The sequence below is a fragment of the Mastigoproctus giganteus genome, chromosome 7, assembly GCF_048544385.1.
Source record: "Mastigoproctus giganteus isolate SK-2022 chromosome 7, ASM4854438v1, whole genome shotgun sequence".
In the NCBI taxonomy this organism is placed as follows: Eukaryota; Metazoa; Arthropoda; class Arachnida; order Uropygi; family Thelyphonidae; genus Mastigoproctus; species Mastigoproctus giganteus.
The window spans coordinates 26,117,089-26,140,187 of NC_143581.1; the positions used below are offsets into that span (position 1 = coordinate 26,117,089).

Below are 23,099 nucleotides of genomic sequence, written 5' to 3' on the forward strand. Positions count from 1 at the left end.
GAGATATTGGTGACCGATTTCTTTCAACGCAAAACTTCCTTATCGAGATGAAGATGGTGTTACCAAATCAAGTAAACATTTTACATCACTTTTACAAACATTTATGGTTAAGAAGTGAATTCTTTGAAGTTTTAACAACTTATTTGGAACCCTTCTTTTCAACGTCTTTGAAGAGCATAAAACATTCACTAGTGTTTATAAAATTCAGTTCAGAGTCGTTGTTAACCATCACAACACCCTCTGAAATATCCTAAGTCATTCTATCCCAGATGAATTTTGAAGCCTATTAAATGTTTCCGGTTAAGGGTTTCTATTTTTGTGTCCCGCCCCTGTGTTTACATACGTCAACCATGTATCCGCTATCTGTGTTCTTATGTAATATGTTTTTCCCTTTTTAATCATTTGTGATCATTTCGTCATAAGGGACGGCCCACCTTAATCTTCCCCGTACTGTAAATAACACCGTTACTCAAGAGTGCGTGGCAGTGGCTCGTGCGTTTATTTCACGCAGTAAGGAGCAGATGTTAGGCGTGGCGGTAGTGTAGCGTTGGATAGACTAACAAAGCCGCCGTAGCCCCGTGTGGCAAGTCAGTCCATAGCTATCGACGGACAGTGTGTGCGGCAGACACGCTTTAACCGTCGCCCAGCATTCGTCGGAGGGCACTTAGAACGCGTAATATAACCCGTGCCACCAGATCTCCCCCTTGTAAGTGCGTAATTACTGCCGCATTTCTAAGTAGGAAGTGCCGGAGCCTTCCCCTGTCGACAGGTTTCTAAAACACAGGACGACGTGACTTTGACAACCCTCGCTGTGGCATTTTTAAACTAACACAAAATGGCGGCATCTTGACGTCATCAACCCGTGAGTCTTCATGATGCGGAACTATGGCAACCGTAAACTGGGGACGCTGTTCTGAGTGGTGATTGGTCGAAGCCAATCGCGACTACTTCTCTTTATCATAGCCTTGTGCAGTGTGGTCGGCTTGGCAAGCAGTGGCTCTGTGACAGCGTTCCTTGTGGGGGGAATCAAAAACAAGAAAAAAAACATTCTGTACCCACAACACACAAGGATTCTTTCCCATTCTAGTGAGGATTGTATAGGCCTGCAGACAAAGTGTGGACGTGTGGATCCTGATTTTACGAAGGTGCAGCCACTGTCGTCTGTTGTTTAAGGATTCCCCCCTCTTGTGTCCAGTTGTGCGGAGTGTGACGGCAGTGAGCACGGGAAAGCAGCCTGTTCTGTCGCAGCAATGGGCTGTGCCATGAGTGCCGAAGAAAGGGCCGCTTTGGCCAGAAGCAAGCAGATTGAGAAGAATCTCAAAGAAGATGGAATACAAGCTGCAAAGGATATCAAACTTCTGCTACTGGGTAAGTACACTCGCTTCACTTTCCTTCGCCATATTTAGTGTTACCACTGCTACGGTACGCTGCTCTAAGTCTCCATCTATCCCTCCACCGATTCAAATCGCTGCAAGCGACCAGTGTGTCCAGGATATTCTTCGTACATTTTAAATGTGTTTCTTTACTGGCAGTTGACATTAAGGAACGTGCTGAAAGCTTTTGGCATGTCCCTACATCCCCCCTCTCTTTCCCCTCCCCTTTACAAAAATCATGGCGTCTCTACCGGTGTTACCGGCATTTACAATGTTTACCCTTTTCTCATCTGTTTCTGTGTTCCTTTGCAGGTGCCGGAGAATCTGGAAAAAGCACCATAGTGAAACAAATGAAGTAAGCATTCTTCTTTCTCGCATTTATTTTAGAATTAAGTAGTGTTTATCTGTTTTACGCAGGCCTTGACCAAGCTATCGAGGCCGCCATGTCAAATGGGTGTGGCCATCATTGCACATACACACGGATACGCGCACAGACAGATAGCGAACAAATTAATTTTGCACCGGGCTACACGTTCTATCGTCTCCACCTTTGATGATTGCCCACATCTTCAGGTATTACATAACATCCTGTTACTTTAATGAGTGTCACATGCGCCTAAAGACATCTCGCATGAAGTGTCAGTCTCAGTTTACTCTCCTGGATGAAGCCATTGACTTCGTACAGTAGCATCGCATTGATTTGGATGTCCGATGCAACCTATTTTTCAAATCTATTAAAAGAATTGAATTTTCTCTTTCCATTCTTAGCTAACTCTGGATTTCTTATTTGAATACGATTACTTGCACACAACCAACTCTCCCGTTTCCCCTTTTGCGAAATAGGAAATCGATAGACGCAGCATTGGTCGCCATTTTGCCGGGCCACGCGCAAGTATGGCTTGCCGGCAAAGCGGAGCTGGGTGTACGGAAAGCATACAGTTGTAGCGTATAGTTTTAATGTATAAAACATGCATCTCTCAAGATGCTATTAATTCGGCTCTTCAGTTCAGCAAGAAGCAACAGTGATAAAAATTCGGTACCCATATCGTTTAATGAATGAACACTATTACTCTTAGTGTATAGGAGATATCATGTGATACTTGTTTTGGAATATTTGAATATGCCTTAGGAATGCATATTTAACATATACAACTTTTCTCTCAGAAGTATAGCCCACTGAACAATGATTGAAATTTTAAAGTGCATTTTAAAATAGTATTTGATTCAGTGTGCCAATTTCGAACGCAAATATAGCATATGTACTTTAATAAAATTAAGAGTAGATGAGATATTTCTCTTTCAAAGTGTATTATTTGAATATCGCCACCACCAAGGTGGGATAAAAAATCCTTAAATTTACATTGAACTTAGAGATTTTTGGAGTATAGAAATATTGGATTCCACTTAAAATTTCACTGTTGAAATCATGAGTTGCATTTCCTAAGCATGTGCTTTCTGTTTTATCTCTCTTCACTGTTTTCTTATGTTCCTTAATAGTTTTATAAATTGTGGTGGAGATATCCCAGTTTTACATGACATTGTCATAATAAGTATTTATTGTTTTCATTTAAGCTTATTCTGGCTTTTCTTGTCCATTTTCATAAACCTTAAGCGACATTTCCTGCCTAATGAAACAAGTTTATTCATTGTCCATTTATTTATTATTGTATTGCTCATCATTTATTTCATATCTGTATTTTAAAATGTTAATTTTCATTACAAATTTCTAAAATAGAAACCTTCCGAGCTCTATTCGTTATATACTTAATATTGTATTAATCGTATAATGATATCTAAGATGCCATTAAATCCATATATTGAGAAAATCAAAGATCACAACAAGACCAATATGTCTTTCTGCTTTACTAGGACTGAAAGCAAACCAAATACTTTCATATATAGATCTTAACTCTGTAGTACTTGAATACAGACTGCGCTAGATTTTTTATTTAACTTGTAATTTGAGTCTTTTAAGTTAGTTTTAAATCTGCCAGGTTTAGGAATTGTGCAGTATTCATTATATACATATATATATATATATATATATATATTTTTATTATTATAGGAAATATATTTTGATACACTGCGAATTACAGGAGTTAATGTATGCTTATTTAATCCATAAATTCTGCTCCAGTGTTAATTATCTTATATTTAAGTAATTATTAGTATTTTTCTGTATTTCGAAGTTAGATCTTATGATAACTTTCTGCTTATTTAAATTATATTTTTAAACAAACATCTATAAAATTAATACTCAAACAAAAATGTATAGTATAAGGTTTTATGTTATGTATTTTTATTGTACTCTTACTTATTATATATTACAATAATACGCTGACAAATATTACCTTTTTATTTGGTGTAATTATATATTCGAAACAGCCAATGACGTGTAGTTTTACTAGTAAAATAATGATGATGATATAACAAAAATATTAATAATAAATACCAAATTTATTTGGACCAAATATTTCATGAGCATTAAAATGTAAATATAATATAAAATACATTAAAATGTTCACATTACATGTACAAATTTTTATAAAGCCATCCACATGTACAGTGGAGGGCTTTATAAAAAAACGACAAACGTTTATATGTTGAGACTACTTTATTACAATAGTAAGATAACTTAGAGTAAAATAGGTTTAGGTTCCATTAAAGGGAACGTATTAAATCCTTTGGTCTCAAATGTTTATTTAATTAATTACACTATTCCACATTTTGACAGCGTTACACTAGTACTTATAGCTACCAGTAATAAAACAGAGTTATCTGTATTATTTATCTGGAAGATGAGAAATAAAAGTACACTCGAAAAATATTATTTCTCTGTAGGCTAATTTATAGGTTTCATTTTATCTTTTTTAATAAAAAAATAAATTGTTTAATGAACAATTTACTTTCTGTTATGAAAACGTTCTGTTCATCTGCTGTGAGATTTTTATTATTTTATTCTGTTGTTTATTGTTTTTTGAAACAGTGTATTTATTTTCATGAGGAGAAATGTTTTCAAGAAAATGTTCAATACTTTGCCTTTTTATGAATATTTTTTGTATCACCATACACTTTTCTAAATATTTTGAACGGTCATTGTTATTATTTCTTCTATCTGCCCAAATCAACACTGTGAGCGCTACATTTCAATCTGAATAACCATTAAAGTGCGTAAAGAAAAATAAGTGATTATCTTTATCCTTAAGTTCTCATATGAGTGAATCGTGTAGCTAATTGGTTACTTTGAATATTATGGAGTTTAAGCTGATTTTGTCGCCGTCCAAATAACTTCACTTCAGATATATTCATACTTTAAAATTTCCATAAGAAACGAGTGATGTCAGACATTCTTTTATTTCTTAATCAGTTTGTTTTAATTACCTTCTAATTATCTACTATTAAGTAATGTTTTTCTATTTTTATACAATTTCTACGGTTTTAATCATCTTGCGTAACTTGTTTTCGTGATATTCCAACCAATGATTTTTCTTAAAGCGGATTTGTTTTTCCAATAACATTTTATAGCTTTTACTTCACTTCTAAATACCATGTAGGTCTTCGACCTTCTTAGACGATTTTAATAATATATATATTATTTGCTGGTCTCCCATTAGGATTTCAATGTCTATTGGCCAATTTGTATTGCAATTTTCTTTATATATTTATTAAGAACAATTATTGATTTGCTATCAATAGAAGTATATTAACTAAAAATCGAGATTTTTAAACCTTGATTTTTGAAAATACTGACTGTTGTTCATTTAACATTTTTAATTATACTAGTGATCTATCAAAGCAGTGCTCTAATTTTTTGAATAAAAATGCATATTGTGGGTAGTCTTTCTTCTAAAATTACTGTAGCAAAAAAGAACTTCATTAATTCAAGAGAGAGAGAAAATTTCTATTATTACCACTACAGCAAAACGGAAGTACTTTAATAGAGGGAGAGAATTAAGGTACCCTTCATAGGAGATATTTGACACGTTTATTAGTAGATAAACGTTCCTTATCTGTAGGAGGTGCAGATCAGCGTAGCAAATCGACTGTCACAGGTCATGTAAGGCTTCCCCGACGCAAACACTCAACACCCGAGGTTGAGAGAACGGTCCAGCAACTTGTCTGTACAGTATGTCTAACAAGAGTGCATACGTTAGTCGTAATCTGACAACAGCAATAGATTGGATGTTTTCTGTCGCCAACGGCAATTCACTGATAATTCCTACTTGAAGTAGTAAATTGGACTCTGTGTCCTTGAGTACTTATGTAACTTGGGCGGAACCTTAACCGTTAACTCTGCAGCTGTAGTTTAAATTTTGTTATGCATAAGTTATATATTTTTAATTTATTTAATACGGGATTTTTTGCTTATTATAAACAACCAACTACGTTCCATTCTTTAATTATAGTACGATCCATACTGCTGTAGTGTTCATTTCTTACAATTCCATAATGGATGCTATTTTGTTATTTTATTTATTATTTATTTATTTACTGACAGCAGAAATGAAAAATAAGGGTTCAGGTTATTTTAGCCTGTTTGGTTTCCCAGTTGCTTTCGATATATGCAGAAATCCCTCCGTATATGAGTAATTATGTCGATAGAATTATAATGAATGATACGAAAAAAATCTGTGCTAGCTAATATCTCTTAGAATATTCTAAATTATTTATCTATTATACGAATTCTTCGAAGAATATAATTTATGGATTAAATGATACAGCAATTTTTCCAACTTTTCTAAAATTTGCTATAATTTATATATTCTATTGCAATTTATTATTATTTTATTATTTCATTTGTGAAAACAGAGAGCGCTGTTTTCAGCAGATACTTTAAATGACACTTTATATTAATTAGTTTTTTTTTTACGATTACGTAAAATGAGGTTTTTTAATTTCTGTATTTTTATATTCTGCTATAATTTATTATTATTTTATTATCCTATCTCTGAAATCAGAGGGCGCTGAATTTTTAATGTTATCTTCTGTAATTTATTATTATTTTATTATTCCATCTGTGAAATCAGAGGGCGCTGAATTTCTAATGTTTACAGAAGACGCTTGTTAATTAGTGTTTTTTTTTAGTGTTAGGTAAAATGAGAATGTTTATTTTGCTGTATTTCGTATTTTCTGTTGAATAATGGAATGGTTATTTTCCTGTAAACTTTTACACAAGGCAAGAGATGAGTTTCAGGTAATGGTTGCAAAAATTAAATTTATCTTAATTAATATTAGTTGCTTGAATAATTAAAATCTCACAGTGTATGAAATATTCAGTTTTCACCCACGAACAGTAAATTCGTACATTATTTCTGAAGAAAATTCTATTTTATTTAGAATTAAGAAATCCATATTTCACCTTGCTGTTTTATAGATTATAAAACAATTTTAGAACTTATAAAGGTGCGCTTAAATTCTTATATGATATGATATAGTAGACATTCAGTGGATAATATTAATACTAAACTCAAATATTAATAGTCGAATACCATTAAACTCAGTTATTTTAAACTAAGAAAGCAGTCTTTTTAGAAAATTTCAAAAATATTAGCTGAATTCTTCTGTTTAGAACAATTTAGTTTATACGTCTTTAGTATATGTTTGCCTATTTTATTCATCTTTTATATTTCATTTATATTTTATATCGTGATTGTCCTTAAAATTTCTTTCTTTACAATTCTTTTTGTTTATTTAAAATGTTGCCAAAATTTTGTTTTAAATTTAAGCTGACATAATTCAACCGAAGAAGCAGCCCCCTCGTTTAACTTATATCTGTTAATAACGTTTGTTAGCTAATTTTTTGCGCAATGGGAACCAAGGCCACGAGGCGTGAGGGTATTCTCTTTAAATTGGGTGTGTACTTGTCTTCGGCTATAATAATTTTATGGTGAATTGAGGAAGGTCTTTTAGAATGAATTAAAATTTTGTTTTTGTCTTCCGAAATCTCGTCAGAAATTCTTGAGATATTGGTTATATTGTGAAGGTATGTCTTAAGGAACTTAAAAATTCTGCCATACAGCCAACTGAATGGAAATAAGTTTTTGTTCTAAACTAAGAAGTTTCCTGCGTGTATTGGTGTAATAATTTTCGGTCCACCAAAGGTTCTTTGGGAAGTGCATCACTTAATTATGGAATTTTTTTCCTTTAAATAGCTAAAACCATCACGTTATCAGTTCAGTGCCTTAAATATGACAGTTTTATCGTACAAATCGAGGAAAAAGCAATATTTGGTAAATCCACTCTATACGCTAACTAAAAGCTATGACCTTAAAACCACCACAATAATTACCACTGATGTTCGTTATATTTGATTGCACTAAATATTTGGGTCATACCCTCTTTCTTCGTTCCACCAGAATGGGCTGTAGGTATTGAAGGCTTTGTGTTTCCTTTACGTAATAAAACTTTTAGCTTATTTTATATAAACCAATGAATATAATCATCATTCTTTAGACTTATGTTCAAGTCCCAGTTCTTCATCATTCCATTAATATGTTAGTGTACGGAGACGAAATGCTGCCCACAAAATGTTGATAGTTTTTAATTTCTCTTTCAAAATACGGAAAATGTTCTGTTGCCTTCAACAAGAAAGGTCTATTCTCGTTGTGTTAACACCAATAATGATTTCACAGATTAAAGTACATACCAGATTATTAGACTCACTTTGTTCAATTAGCTGACATTCTACCCTGTGGAATGTGATTTTGATCTTTCATTTCGTCTTCTTCTGTATCGAAAATGAAACATTCTTTCCAATTACTTGGTGGTTGGAGTAAGAAAATATTCATGCGGGATTTGCTTCATTGCCGAAGCATTGTTTGGATATTTGTTTTATTTCTGCTGTTCCTCGAAAAATAGCAGGTTTCATAATGGCTAGTTAGTTAGTGCCATATCATGGGAACAGCTAGCGAAAATTCTTTATTTTCTGTCAAGGTGCCAACTTCTGGCTTGATCTCCCAGTTGGGCAACCAAAGTAGCGGTAATGGAGCATGTTTCATCGTTTCTTTATATATGGACTTATTGATTTTGCTCTGAATTATCCCTAAGGAAACAAATATTCTTCAGTGAATTCTTGTAGCCGCAGTGGTATTATTTTTCCATACTGATTGTTGGAAAAACCATATTTTGAAAAAAAAAGAAAGATAATAAACCATAAACCACAACCAGTCTCAATTGCTCACGGAGTACAACTGAAGACTAACATGCATGACCCTATTATATAACAGGTTCTCATAATAGACGAAGCATAATTATGTCTCTACTCTTCTTAAGATTAAGTCACCACTTCCACTTCTTACGTGTGGTAGCACAGTGATTATAATCAGCGTCCTTCCTCACACTGGATAAAAAAGTCCCGGTTCGAATCCAGCTAGTGACGCGTGGAACTTTTATGGGCTTTTTGTACTCTGTGGCTCAGGCGTGGAGAGTAAGGTTTTATCCACTTTTCCCCGGGCAACTCGAGTTTTTGTCCAGCAAAGCAGGCAAATAGACCAGAGAATACACGTAATTTATGGACATAATAATCATGATCAGTTGAATGGGTTCTTGGGTGGCGGCCATAATATGAAAGTTTCTTTTTTCTCGTCAAGATTCTTCTTCTATTTCACCCATATTCCCTAAGCGATCCATATTTTCTTATGTTATGAAAATCAATTATTGCATTCTTCCCCCCCAAAACTGCGAACTTATAATTTATGCGTACAGTTATTGTATCCTTAACTACAGAGCCATCTAGACAGGAATAGTATCCTTAATGGATCACAGCTTAAGTTCGTGAAGGGGAAGCTTGGCTGACTAATCTAGTTAATTATTATGACGAAGTCATAAAACAGTTCGATGCAAGAAAATAAATTCGACATTATTTATCTTGACTTCAGTAAAACTTTTGATACGGTTTCTCATGAAAGGTTGTTATATAAACTGGAGATCCTTCATTGGATCAAGGAACATAATGGGCATACCTCAGGGTGGATCAGTATAGAAAGTGGAGTCCCTAAGGGATCTGTTGGTGTGTCTTATTTTCTTAATGATACTAATGAGGGGGTGCAGGGAAATTTATCAAAGCGTGCTGATGATTTAAAGGTAGGAAGGATGGATAACGACCAGAACCAGGCTATTTTCCTCCAAATGACCTAGATCAGTTGTATAAATGGTATCAAAAATGGAAACTGAAGTTTAATCCTTCAAAATGTGAGGTTTTGTACCTAGGGAACGGAAATCCAAGAGTAGAGTTGGGGGGGGGGGGAGGTAAAGTAATTTAGGACGAAAAACTTGGGGGTTACGATTCAGTCAGATTTGAAATTTTTCATGTAGTGTAAACAGGAAAGAACATAATGTTCTGTTTGTGATATACAAGACCTTCCCAAAGTAGGTTGTTATTTTGGTTTTTAGGAGCATTAGCAACTAAGGTCATATTGCTCCGGAGATATGCGGTGGTCATTCCCTGACCTTTCCGTATTTGGTGGTCACGGGCTCGAACCCCGGTCTAATCAAGAAGAGTGTGCTACGCACTACTGCTCCTGCCCACCTGGCTACGGAGGCGCCTTTCCAAGTAGGGAAAACGATGTCACTGTTTATTTACAAGACAATGGTGAGACCGCATTTAGAATTTATGTTCAGATCTGAGGACCCATACTTGAAAATAACATAAAACTTCTAGGAAGGGTTCAAAGGACAGAACAATCAGATTAGTAAGGATTGCTAATCAATGTCCATATGGAAAAGTGTTTAATTGTTGCGAATTGTAAAACTTAACAACTAGACGTTTTTGGTGGAAGAGGCATTAGACCTGAGAGGAATCAGTAAACTGAACGAGGGAGGTATATTTACGCTAGTAGAAGAGAGAAGAATCAGGGGGACGCAAATACAAATTTTTGGGGTTAACAGAAGGATGGGTCTAATGAAGTTTTCTTTCGGGCACACTTTGTTGGTCATTGGAATGATTTACCTGCCATAGTTGGCGAGGCAATAAAGTTAAAACGGAACTGGAGTACCACTGTTTGGTGACTGGGAAGGGATGAATGATAGAAAAATTTCTCCTTTTTTGGCGGATAATGAAAAAGGCTCTCACATAATTTAGTTATTATAATATTAATAGTAAATATTAAGTAATATTGGTAGCATTAAGCAGTTTTGACAGTGTATTTCTGATATTTATCTAATTAACTATTGGGTAAATATAATAATCTGATATGACCCCTTTTCTATCTCACTTCCCTCGCAGTACAATGTCAGTCAGTCTTTCAGCCCATTTTGTAAAAGGTCTACGAGAGTCGATTCCCATCATAGGCCGGAGAAATTCTCTATAAAGCTCCTTATGCTGTGGTTAACCATTCCAGAGGAATTTCCAGGGTTATTTTTTCATGATAGTTGGAATTTCTCCCAATGTTGCACGTGGAACCTGCCTGAAACAGTTCGAAATTAATTGCCTAGTAATTAATTTTGAACTGTTTCTGTTTTTATTCATTTGAAATTTTGAAAGCCAACTCCTAGACTTAATTGTCTAAATAATAATACATAATTAATTAATAACAATTCTTTATTTAAAGATGAATAAATAACATGCATTGCCATCTCAGTTATCTTTATATCTGTGGTTATAGTCTCGTTGATATACTTTCCTTCTCGTTTTTTTAGTTTCGGATTGTAAAGATGCTTTCAGAATGTATTCGCAGTTTTTAGATTATTATGATTGTATAATCTTATTCCAATAACACAGTTCTCCAAACTTTCTTATATTTGAAGCAATTGGAATATTGCAAAAACATTTCCATTCAAATTATCGATTTCAAAAAAAAAAAAAAAAAAAAAAACACTCCTTTAATTTGTTTAATATTTCTGAAACTTAAAATTTTTCATTGTTTTGTTTTGTTTCTGACGAAACAAAACCAAGGCTTCGCGAGAGATTTCCTCGGTACTTTTCAATTTTTTTCCCTTTTTATGATGAATATTTATAATGTTAAATTTTAAATCATTTCTCTTTATTTCTAATGAAGGCTTAGTGTCGCATTTCTGATGCTTACTGCTTGTAAATGTCTTTTAAAATTATTTTCATCCCTTCGCCTCTTCTTTGGCTTCTTTTTTCTGTTATAACTGCAAGTTCGTATTTTTCTCTATTAAACTTTCATCCAGTTCGTCGATCGATGCAGTTAAATACGGTGAACCAGTGGGATGGTATTATTTTTATTAGTAACTGCTGCTATTTCCATCCATTTAAAATGATTGGAGTTTCAATGTAGTCAATAACTGTTAAGTGGATTCGAGTTATCACTTTCAGATCAAAATGCCAGGTTTGTTTCTATATATATATATATATATATATATATATATATATATTATTTTATACTGCAAAGAGTCCTTTAGAGAGCAAGCGTTAGCATCACTAAAACCCGTGGCTCGAGTTGCCTATGCGATAATTCAAAATAACACAACCCACGTCCCTTTAAACTATTATACCTTAAGAAGGAAAGACGTTCGTCTCTAGAGACGTACAGCAATCAATAATCAGAACACGTGAAGAATAAATGAGATATGACTATTGTTCTGGACCTACTACGCACTGCGAATATTATGTGGACCTCAAAATATTGGCACTTTCTGGAAACCTAAGTTTTCCAGCGATCTGAAAATTTCACGTTTAAATAACCTTATTATATAAACTGAAGTCTTATATTTGATTACTTCCTTGAAGTTTTTTCAACTTATTTGTTATGTCAATCACGGTGAAATAAATGTGTATAAAAATATGCATTTAATTCAACTGAAATATAACTAAAGCTTCTTCGTACCACAGGAAGTAGAGGATAGGTTCTCGAAAACTAAAACAACTTCTCTCTTTTTCAGGGTTTGTCATAATGTAGTCATGAATATTTCTCCCGGAAACTCAGGTTTTTCACTTTGAAAGTAGCAAACCTCCAGTGGAATAAGCAATTTATAGTTATAGCATACCGACGCTTTATGGCCTTAGCTTCGACCTTATGGTATATACGGTGTTTAAAAAGTATGTGCACAAATTCTAGGGTATTCTAGGTCACAAAATAAGAAAAAAATCAGATAAACGTGTCCAATTCTTAACAGGTATGGATTGTTCAGAATCAGAAGTGTGTACTTGTTCATACATGAACGGGTTTGGAAACGCAAACGTTTTACTAGGTTTATGTCTACACATTCTTATTTGCATTTTACTAAAATATACCATCTAAAAGTTCGTAGTCATTTTCAAAAATTCAAAAAGCCATAGCTCTGTAACCTTTTTCAGAATCAAACATGTGTATCTGACTTTTTCATTTTAATCCTAAAATACATCCCAAATTTTTTGCACATGCTTTTAAAATACGTTTTAAAAACTTAGGTGTGCCTTTAGACCTCAGAACAGCCTAGATTCGTCTTGGTATAAACTGCACAAGGTGACGAAAGCGTGCCATAGGGATGATGGTCCACGTTGACTCATTTGCGTCCTACAGTTGTTACAAATTGGATCGTTGCGGCTCTCTGCTCCGAAGTGCTCCATTGGATTAAGATCTTGGTGAATGGGGAGGTCAAAGTAGCAGGTTGTATTCGTTCTCAGGTTCCTGGAACCAGTTCTGTGCAATTCTGGTCTTGTGGATACACTGCAGCCCTGAAGCTGCAGTGTATCCATGCCACTCAGAGTCACTTAAATCGTTCGTATTTTACACTGAACTGCACACATGCAGCATCCCTACTTATCTGCCCACCTGTTTTATATTTTATTGTATGAACACGTGATGGTGTTACTGCAGGAGCGCTCAATTTTATGAAAAGCCTAGGTGTATTCAATAAAATGGCCTCTCAGTGTATATTAAAGGCAGCAGTGTAATGTAGGATATAAAATTAGAACAACTTTCACATTCAATTTAGGCTATCACTGAATACTAAACTATCGGTTTTCTTTCATGATTTGTGATCCGCCTTTGTTTAATGAATTAATAATGAAATTCGTGATTATTTAAATAATAAAGATATTTTCATAGTCAGCTGTCTTTATTCGAGTTGCCATTTTTTTTTTTTTCAGCTCATCCAATAGCAGTGTTTTTAAGTACCGCCTCTCCTTATGTACTATTCCAAACTTAGAATCGAATTTATTATTTATTAAAATACCCCCAAAAAAATGCCATAAATCCTTAAACCATCTCCAAAAATAACGAAGATAGTTTTTGAAGGATTTTTCATCGTTCCACCATTGATTGAATTAATTCGAAAACATGGTATAAATAAATTGCTTAAATTTTCTTCTTTATTTAAAGACTACCCACAGTCACGCAAAATGTTTGCACAGTAAGTGCACTTACATGATGGAAGTGATGAATTAAAGATGTCATTTAACGGGACTGCTAATATAAGAAAGAACATAGACTGAAGTTTTGTATTTGATTACTTTCTCCAAGTCGTTCGTTCAGCTTTTATCCTTAGCTCTAACTTAGAACTCTGATCCCGTTCTTCAGCTGAGCCCACTGCACGCGCCATTCGCAAACACTGCATCACTTGCGAATTCACGACTCCGGATGAAAGCTGGCTCTCAGCCAAAAGACTTCGGAGTAATAAATAGGCTTCAAAGGGTAAAGATTGAGGTCTTCCTCACGACGACTGTAAAGTAAGACTCCATTTTCCAACACGTGTACTGACTTCTGAAATTCATAGACATTCTTCATTTATGAAGTCTCCTCTGTCGTTGTGAATTTGAAACTATTTCCTTAAATGTCGCACCTTGACTATAAACAGTTTTTAACTATGCGTTATATTTAAGTGTTTTGATTACACAGTTATATAAACACAAAACAGGGCTCTTGAAATGTTTAAGACATCTTTGAATAACATGCTAAGGATGCGGTTTCGTATGTTAGTGTTTGCATTCATTTGGACAAAAAAGTTTTACTTATTCAATATTAGCTCTTCCCGGATTATAAACATTATTTATTTAACTTAATTATTAAGTGAGTTCGAGTTAAAATTGAATTTTGTCACTTTTTTTGAGTAATGGTGAATGCTTAACCCGATGACGTCATAGTTCATCCATCCTCTAGGAGGAAAAAATTTACAGTAGATCGCTGTTTTATACAGTAGATGCCAAATAAATGGCATCATTGCAGAGTTTTCTCAAACCATTTAAATACGAGTATTGATAAAAAGAAATAAAAAAAAAAACATTACGAGGGGCGTTTGAAAAATTCATGGCCTAACTATGAAGGGTTTATTAGAGGAGTCTGGTGACATGTTATTTTCCAACATTTTGCCACCGATGCTTCAATAACACATATGAGCAAGCGCGTTATCCTGGTGGAAAAAGACTCATTTGCTGAGTTTTCTTCGGGTTTGTGTTTGATATTTTCATGAAAACACCTCACAAGGTCTGCATAATATGTTTCTATGACTATCTGTAGATAATCTACTAGGAACTAGGTAATTCACAAGCAACATTCCAGCAGCATCCCAAAAAATCGTTGCTATTACCTTGCCAGCAGAAATAATCGACTTGGCTTTGGAGGGGAGAAGAGCAGTCTTTCCACTGTTTCAACTTCTCCTTTGTCTTTGGCTGAACGTAATGAACCCAGGTCTCGTCCATAGTCGCAAACCTGGCAAGGAAATTTGCTGTATCATCTTGAAAACGATGCAAATGTTCACTTGACAACTCTTGTGCGTTTTAGATATGCTGTCAACAACTTTTGGACACATCGAGCTGATACATTTTCGTAACGAGAATTTCTGTTATTATGTGGTACATACGTTCAGATGAGGTTCCCAAGACCCTGGCAGTGCATATACCGAACTGTCATTCGTCAATCACTTATCATCAGATTATGCACACTGTCAACAACTTCTGAAGTGATGGACGTTGCAGGTCTTCCACGGCGTGGATCATCTTCCAGGCTCTCTCCCTCGTTTGAATTCTGCTGCCCACTTTTTAACCATGGAACAAGGAGCATTCTCCCTCAATGTCTTAACCATATCATCATGAATTGCATTTGGCGTTAGTCCTTTTTTTCTCAAATATTGGTTGACCGTACGGTGATTGCATTTGCCCATCTTTCCTCATTCACACAACTTTGTTGACTTCAGGAACTATAATTAAAAACAAACAATCAAAAAGACTTCATTGAAACTGCATGAAACTTTCAGAGTTACTATTTGAAGTATTTTACATTAAGTACAGGAGTTTTTACACTTTACCACTATCCTTTCCTACAGGCCACCAACTTTTCAACTCCCCCTTCGAATTTGGAAAGTCACAGAATTACACTGCAGCTATGAAGCGATACACCTGGTCGGAAACAAGATAGCCTACAAGGTAACCTGTAGCATCCAAACGTTGCCTCACTAGTATCAAGGGACCCAATGTGCACCACGAAAACACTCCACATACCGTTTATTACTTCGCCACTTCCACCAGCTTTCATTGATGACACTTGGGATTGCTACATGGACTCGATTCTACAGACTAGACAATTTTTAGTTGTTAGATCATAGTGTACATAGTATATTTGTTAGGCGATTCCTGTGGTTTTTCACAAATCCGCTTTAAATACGCTGTGATGATGCACAACTTGCAAAGCCAGTCAGTGTGAATAGCGTGGGGTACGTGAGTAGTGTGCTGTTTGTGTTGTTTGACTCGTCTCTTAGTTACCGGGTGTCCCGATCACTAGCATCCGTCCACGGCACCGGGAGCCGGACCAGGGACTGTAGAAAACGCCTGTCGGGTTGTATGCACGCTTGCAATAGCGAGAGTGAAAGGAGCCAGCAGAAAGGAGCATTTTACAGGAAAGATGAAGGCAGGGAAGACATATGGAAGTAGCATAGCGGAAGGCACCTCCAAGGCGAAAACAGAGGAGAGGAAAATGCTTAGTGCAAAGGGATGTCCCTAGAGAAGGGCGTGGGATGGGGAAAGAAAGAAAAAGTGCAAAAGCGTGAGTAGAAATTCTGCCTGCTGCAAGGTCATCTGGAAAGTTGGGGTATCGGTTGAATTTGACTATAGAAGAGTTGATTCACTGTTGCAGGAGACTTTTCGGATGGAATGATTAGGGTGGTCGACCTAATGATTAGGGTGGTATTCCCTGTTAGCTGGAAGAGTGAGTATGATGGTGCTTTCAGATCAGTGCCGTCTTTATTACGAGGAGGATGTCCAGTTGGGTATTCGTTCAGTTCTGGTTGTGGCCGGTGATGAGGAAATAGCAGAAGCGAGGAGAGGCAGAGCGGTTTCAGGAGGGTTTTTGGTTATTAGATCAATTTCGTTACACCCGAGACACAATCGTTGGGAAAAACCCCAGCAGGGTTGCAGTTTCCAACATACCCATACCGGCGCGTCTGGCGCCGGTATGGGTATGTTGGAAACACGTTCAAAGTCACTTAAATCTTGCCAATTCTTGCACTCAATTGCACACATACAGCATCCGTACGTAATTCTCAGCTTGCTTTATATCGCGTGGCTAATACGCGATACTCTTCCCGAAGGAAAGCTTCATTTCACGAAAAGGGTAATAAGGGGCCACTCTATTAGGTACACCGAATAAAATGGCCACTCAGTGTATTGCACCATCTGCGAACGAGAAGTGTTCAGCATGATGCAGTACCCTGTTAATATTGCAGGATATGAAATACGATAATGATGCCTTCAGGTGACGTAATTTACGTGTACAGGAAGACCCTAATGAAATGGTGAACTTTAAACGGCCAGCGCAATTTTTGTGGGAGCTACTGTATATATTAAAAGAAACAATATATTCGTAACTTTCTAGGTTTAAACGTTAGTGTGATTTCAGTATCGTTCTTTGTAATATTATTCAAACCATCACTACTGAACCGTGATGCCTCCAACGGGCAAATGCGAATATCCACTACTGTATATTGTCACTGGTTTTCTTTTTCTAGTTTTTCTTTTAAAGGGTATTTTGTTCCGCTCGTATTTAATAAAATAAAATTGAGATTTTTCTTCTTTTATTTTGAATTCTGGAAGATGTTATTTATGAATAGAAATAAAGATAAATAAAAATTTATTTAATGTTTGTGTTACCGCCATAATTGCTACTGGCGTTCTCTGTATTCTAAGAAGTGTTTCAGCTGTGAAGCATGACGTAATCATAAATGATAAATTTTACTCAGTCGGGAAGTATCTTTTAGTAAAAGTGCATTGAACTAGGAAAATATTTGAATTATCTGTAGGTGAAATAAATGGTTGGGTAGATTTTACACAGGAGAGCGATGTACAGTTGAGCTGAGTATGATTTACAACTTATCGGAATTTTGAAAGAAGGGCAGTTCAGAAAGTACTGTATTGAGACGAAGCGTGTATTTTATGGTTTTCTATAGCATATGTCTCTAATTTTTGAACAGACAAGATATAAAGTGTATTGTGATTGGAGTTTCAGGTGGCTTGTAGAAAAAGTTTGATGTAGACTTTGTACCTAAATATATTTGTCTTAAATTGGTATTAAATAGTAAAATTAAGTTTAATAAATAATTTTATTTACTAAATTTTATAATAAAATCACATAACACTCTCCTCCTTCACAAGCCTGCAGTGTCTCCAACAAGTATGATTGGCTCATGACATCGTGTTTCCTTTATACTCTGGTCCTGCCACTGCATGCTGCAACTGGAACACGGATTCTTTGGATCTGACTATGCTCTTTCAAGCTTCCTGTTTTGGTGATTCTTTATCCATTGTTCTTTGCTGGCCTTTCGGTTATATGCAGACAGGAAGAAATTTAAATATTGCAAATTCTGAATGATTGAAAGCCTTTCATCTGAAGCATTTACAAAAAAGTATCAACGCATTTTTGTTTTGTGATATGAATAAAAATACGAGAGCAGAGATGAGCTCCATCCTTGAGATGTGGGATGTTTCGGAAGCGACAGCTATATGCATTTATATAGAAAATCAAGTTTTAAAGGCTAAAGTGAAAGATTATCAGGAAACAACAGAGATGGAGCTGCAAGGGACTTATGGAGCTATAATTGCAAAAGGCAAGTTTATTGACAAATTGCAAAAGGCAAGTTTATTGACAAGAAGGAGAAAAACAGATATAATCTATGTTAGTGAAGTCTGATTCGGTTCAAATCACTACCAGTGAAGAGGTGCAACAAAATCTTATAAAGAAAGTAAAATCTGCGTTGGAAACAATGAAAATCAGAGAAGAATTAAGAAGTGTAGTGATCGAAACTGACTCGCTGAAGGATCTGGGCATGATAAAGAATCGTAATACAATTTTGGAAATAGGCCTGAAAACAGAAATTCCAAGAAAACTTGGAAGAAAACTTATTGTTTATGGATTTGAGCCCGAGATTGATAAAGAGACATTTATAGAGCAGTTATATGAGAGGAATCTGAAGGACAATGGATATTCTTACGAGGATATCAAGGAGCAAATTGCCTTTAGATCAATAAATAAACTAGTGGACAAAACAGTGAAGAACTTGATTGGTGAAGTGTCTTCAGGAATTGGAAAGTTGTTCATACACAGAGAGTGGATATATTTGAATTGAACATCTTACCGAGTACGTGATATAATAATAGTGGATAAATTAAATCTAAATGATTTAAGTGTCTTGCTTACAGCCATGTGTCAAAGTACTGCAAGGGCGAACTGACGTGCGGCACTGTGCCCGGACGGATCATGTATATAAGGATTGTACTAGTATTAGTATTAGTAACACCCATATGGTGCTAGAAAGCCTAAGGGTTGTGCTGCACCAGCCAAAAAGAAAGAGTAAAATAATAATAATAATAACAAAATAAAATAAAATAAATAATAAAATAAAAAGAAATAGATAACCTATGCATTTCCCTCCTCCCTTAGGTAACTGTCCTTCTGACCTTTGAATTTCCCCAAACTGTCAGCCTCAATCACCCATATAGGTAACTATGAAAAATAAAAGACCTTTTTGTTAATTGCAAGGTTAAAGGTAAAAATGTTGATCATTTGGTAAACAAGTTATATCCTGAATGTATTAAGAATTTGGAGCTGACTAAGAAGCGCATAAGTTATGAATAATGCTATTATGCGTTTTAATACAGTAGTATTAAAATATTACAGGTCAATGCTAGAAAAGCATGTGATGTAGCCTTACAGCTGACACAGAAAATGGAAGAAAAGATATTGAAATTCTCCTGGTGCAGAATCCGTACGACGAAAAAAGATTATGTTAAAGGTTTTCCTCTAAAATATTGGGTGATTCAGGCTGGACTTAATGCACATGCAGCTATTGTTATTCGAAATCAAGATCCAGTAGTCACTCAAATTGTAGAAATGTGCACAACCCATATGGTGTATGTTGAAGTAATAAGTAAATTGGGAATAATTTTTCTAATAAGTATTTTTTGTCAATTTTGTGAAAAGTTATATCTCTATTTGCACTATACAGATAGGGTATATGCTGTCTTCGGTGCAGAGAGGGTGATTATAATGGTGGATTCAACCGCTAAATCTGTTACATTGGGTAGTCCTCAGACAGATGTGCGTGGAAAGTTGTTTGAAGAAATGATATAAAGTAACAGATTACATGTTTCAAATGAAATGGGTCGCATAGCTACATATTCTACGATTCTTGCTGAATCTTATATTTGTTACTCGATGTTACTTTAGCAATTTAATCAATGGTACTAAGGTACGGAATTGGTATGTAAGAGGATAGACTACGACTGACCACCGCTGTATCACCTATCAGATCGAGGACAGGCAAGAAGGAAATGTTTCATATGATGTGGATATGCATCCGAACAGTGTAGTGGGACGGACATGGAAATCTTGTGAAGGAGAAATTGATAGCAGAATCAGAATTAGAATGGAATAGCAACTGAGCATAGGAGAAGGCTTAACTTCTTGAGCAAATGCCGGTAAGTGTTTTACATGGTTCAATGAAGAAGAAAAGACGATACAAGCACACCGTGCCCTGGTGGAATAATGAACTCACTAATAAAAGGTGTGTCTTCCATCATGGGGGACGAAAAGCTCCAGAATACCAGAGTCAGGTTTGCAAGAAGAGAGTGGTGAAATTAAATTGAGGTATATTACTTAAAAATAGAGTATAATAAGATGATTACGAAATGTAAACAAGAATCTTGGAAGAATTTTGCAAATGAAATCGGAAATAAGGATGTTCGGGGTCTTTCTAAAAAAATTGTAAGATATAGGTTGGAATTAGATAAGTTTTTTATACTGTAAGATCATCTGATAGGGAAGATAGCGCTTCAGGTTGGAATGACACTGTGAAAATAATTTTAAGTTCACTTTTTCCACAGGATAATGAGCAGAGTGATTCTGAATATCAAGTGATGTAAGAAGAATGGACTAGAATTATAAGGGAAGTGATAAAGTTGTTGAATTCAATCTGGCAGAGTCGAAGAAGCTGTGAAGCTTTTTAAGAATGGTAAAGCCCCAGAATTAGATCTAATTGAGGCAGAGGTGGTTAAATATTCAGCAAAATTGGCCAGATATTCTTCCGGGGTTTTGTAATACCTTCATAGAAGACGGGTATTTCCTAAGAGATGAAATATTGCTTGGGTTAAAATTTTGATAAAGAGTCTATCGTGATGTTGCGGAGCCATGGCCATATAGGCCAATTTCATTATTCTCTGTAGTAGGTTAGCTGTAGATTGATTATGAAGAGAATAATGGACACATATACAGGTAAAGGAATGTTATCTATCAGGCAGTATGGCTTCTGTAGGAGCAGGTCGCCTCTTCGGAAGATTCTGAAGATTCTGTTAAAGAAATGGTGGATGACACAAAATATTCATTAGAGAAATATGTCTTGGACATATTTTTGACTTTAAGGTAGCGTTTGATCAGATCTGATGGAGAATCTTCTAAGGAGACTTAGAAATATGGATTTGTCAGTAAAATTGTATCAGGTAATGCGAAGCTATTTAAGTGAGGAAACTGCAGTTGTTAGAACTCACTTTGATGAAATTTTGATGCACATTACCAGAGAATCTCCGCAGCGATCTATTGCTGGTACTTATCTTTGGAGACAGTAATGGACGTGTTGTTGGACAAGGTTGTTGTTGTTGGGTTTTAGGAGTTAGTGACTGAGGTCATATTGCTCCGTTATATTGTCTGTAAATTGCGTGCGTTCTCTGGTCGATTTTCTATTTTGCTGGACGAAAAACCCGAGTTTCGGGGAGAAAAAACCAATCTACCCTCGCCCGAGACCGACTAACTTAGCCACGTTGTGAAAACGGCCTATAAAAATTCCTCATGACATCGATGGGACTCGAACCCAAGGTCTTTTCCACCCGATCTAAGGAGGACGACGAGTCTACCAACTGTGCTATCCACGAGGGCGTTGGACGACTGTGGCGATTATGCCAATGATTTGGCAATTTTAGTCAAAGGAAACTCAAAGCCAACAGAGGGAAAGGCAAAAGAGATTATGAAATCTGTTTATAAATGGACCGAAGAAAATAAACTTGAGTTGTCAATTACTAAATCACGAATAATTTTGTTGAAAGAAAAATTGAATGTAAGCCGAGCTCCTGTTGTCTAGACTCCTGCCGGCTCCTTGAAATACGTTTCTGTTGTAATATATTTAGGTAATGTGATTGAAGAGAGACATCTTTCTACCACGTAGAAAGATCTCTCTTCAATAAAAGAGAAATTGGTTTTATATTCAAAAATAAGGACAGTAAGAGTGGAATGAGGTGTGAAAGGGAGGTCTTTCGACCTATTATGCAAATGTATCTTTGTGCCAATGATCACCTATGCTGCTTGAGTATGAGGTTAGAGCTGAAAACAGTATTATACATAAATATCTTATTTTAGCACAAGGACTTGCCCTGTGACACGAGCCAGTCAGACTGTTTCAAATGATGTCCTACAGGTATTAGCAGGGAAAGAACCTGCTGATCTGGTGGTTATAAAGAGATTTCTAGAGTATGCTACATCAGGAAATATCTCACTAGAAATAATGGGAGTTATAATTGGTCCAAATCAAAATAAGATGTATACTATGCATGATCTAAGCAAGAAAAGAAAAGGTTTCAGTTGGAGATAGATCCGGTGTGGCAGTATAGATGGAACAGTTCCAAACAGGGGAGGGTGATTTATGGCTGTCTGCCTGATGTTACGAAAATCAGGAAATGTGTTGGTTGGCCAGACTTGGGATTATATATGTAACCATGGTAGTAACGGGACATGGATTCCAAGCTAGAATGTCGGAATTGAGAGCTGTAATGTCCGGACTCTGCTCGTATGAATGGGTTAAAAATCTGAACGTATTACAAGGCACAGTGTGCTATGTAAATATTTAAGAAGGAAACTGTATGTGGAACTTGGTGAAATTCAACCATGTGTGGTATTTGAGTGCATTTAGAGTTATTTATTCTTTAAAGAATTTATTAGGAAGGTTTTATAAGAAGGTAGTCGACCTTGACTAGTAAAGTCTAAGTGTAAATATTGTATACAGAACTGTAAATAGTTTTGTAAATATGTATAGTGTATATACCTATCCGTTTTACTTCATACTTTTAATTGTATAGTAAATTATGATTTTTGCTCTTTACAAGATTTTACCAATAGTAAGCAGAATGGGAGTTTATGGTATTGATGATAGAGTTGTTGATATGACCAGAGGTTGTAGCGTGCTGCTGTAATCCAGCTTCTAGGAGTTCTGTATTTGATGCTTTTTATATGTGTTGTGGTGTGTTGTTAGATAATCGAGGCCCACCTTCCTGATGGTAGGGGCGGTAACATGGTTAGTGAAATCTAAATTTCTTAG

The 23,099-nt window shown here is 35.6% G+C and overlaps 1 protein-coding gene across 1 annotated transcript in view; it reads left to right on the forward strand.

Moving 5' to 3' along the window:
• Nucleotides 1-567: 567 nt before the first annotated feature.
• Nucleotides 568-23,099, forward strand: part of LOC150082701 (guanine nucleotide-binding protein G(o) subunit alpha) — a 154,012-nt gene continuing 131,480 nt past the window's right edge. The window contains exons 1-2 of the mRNA XM_090377573.1: nt 568-1,368; nt 1,686-1,728. Coding sequence (XP_090233699.1) covers nt 1,251-1,368; nt 1,686-1,728 — 161 coding nt within the window. The 5' untranslated portion in view covers nt 568-1,250. The remainder of the gene's footprint in view (nt 1,369-1,685; nt 1,729-23,099) is intronic.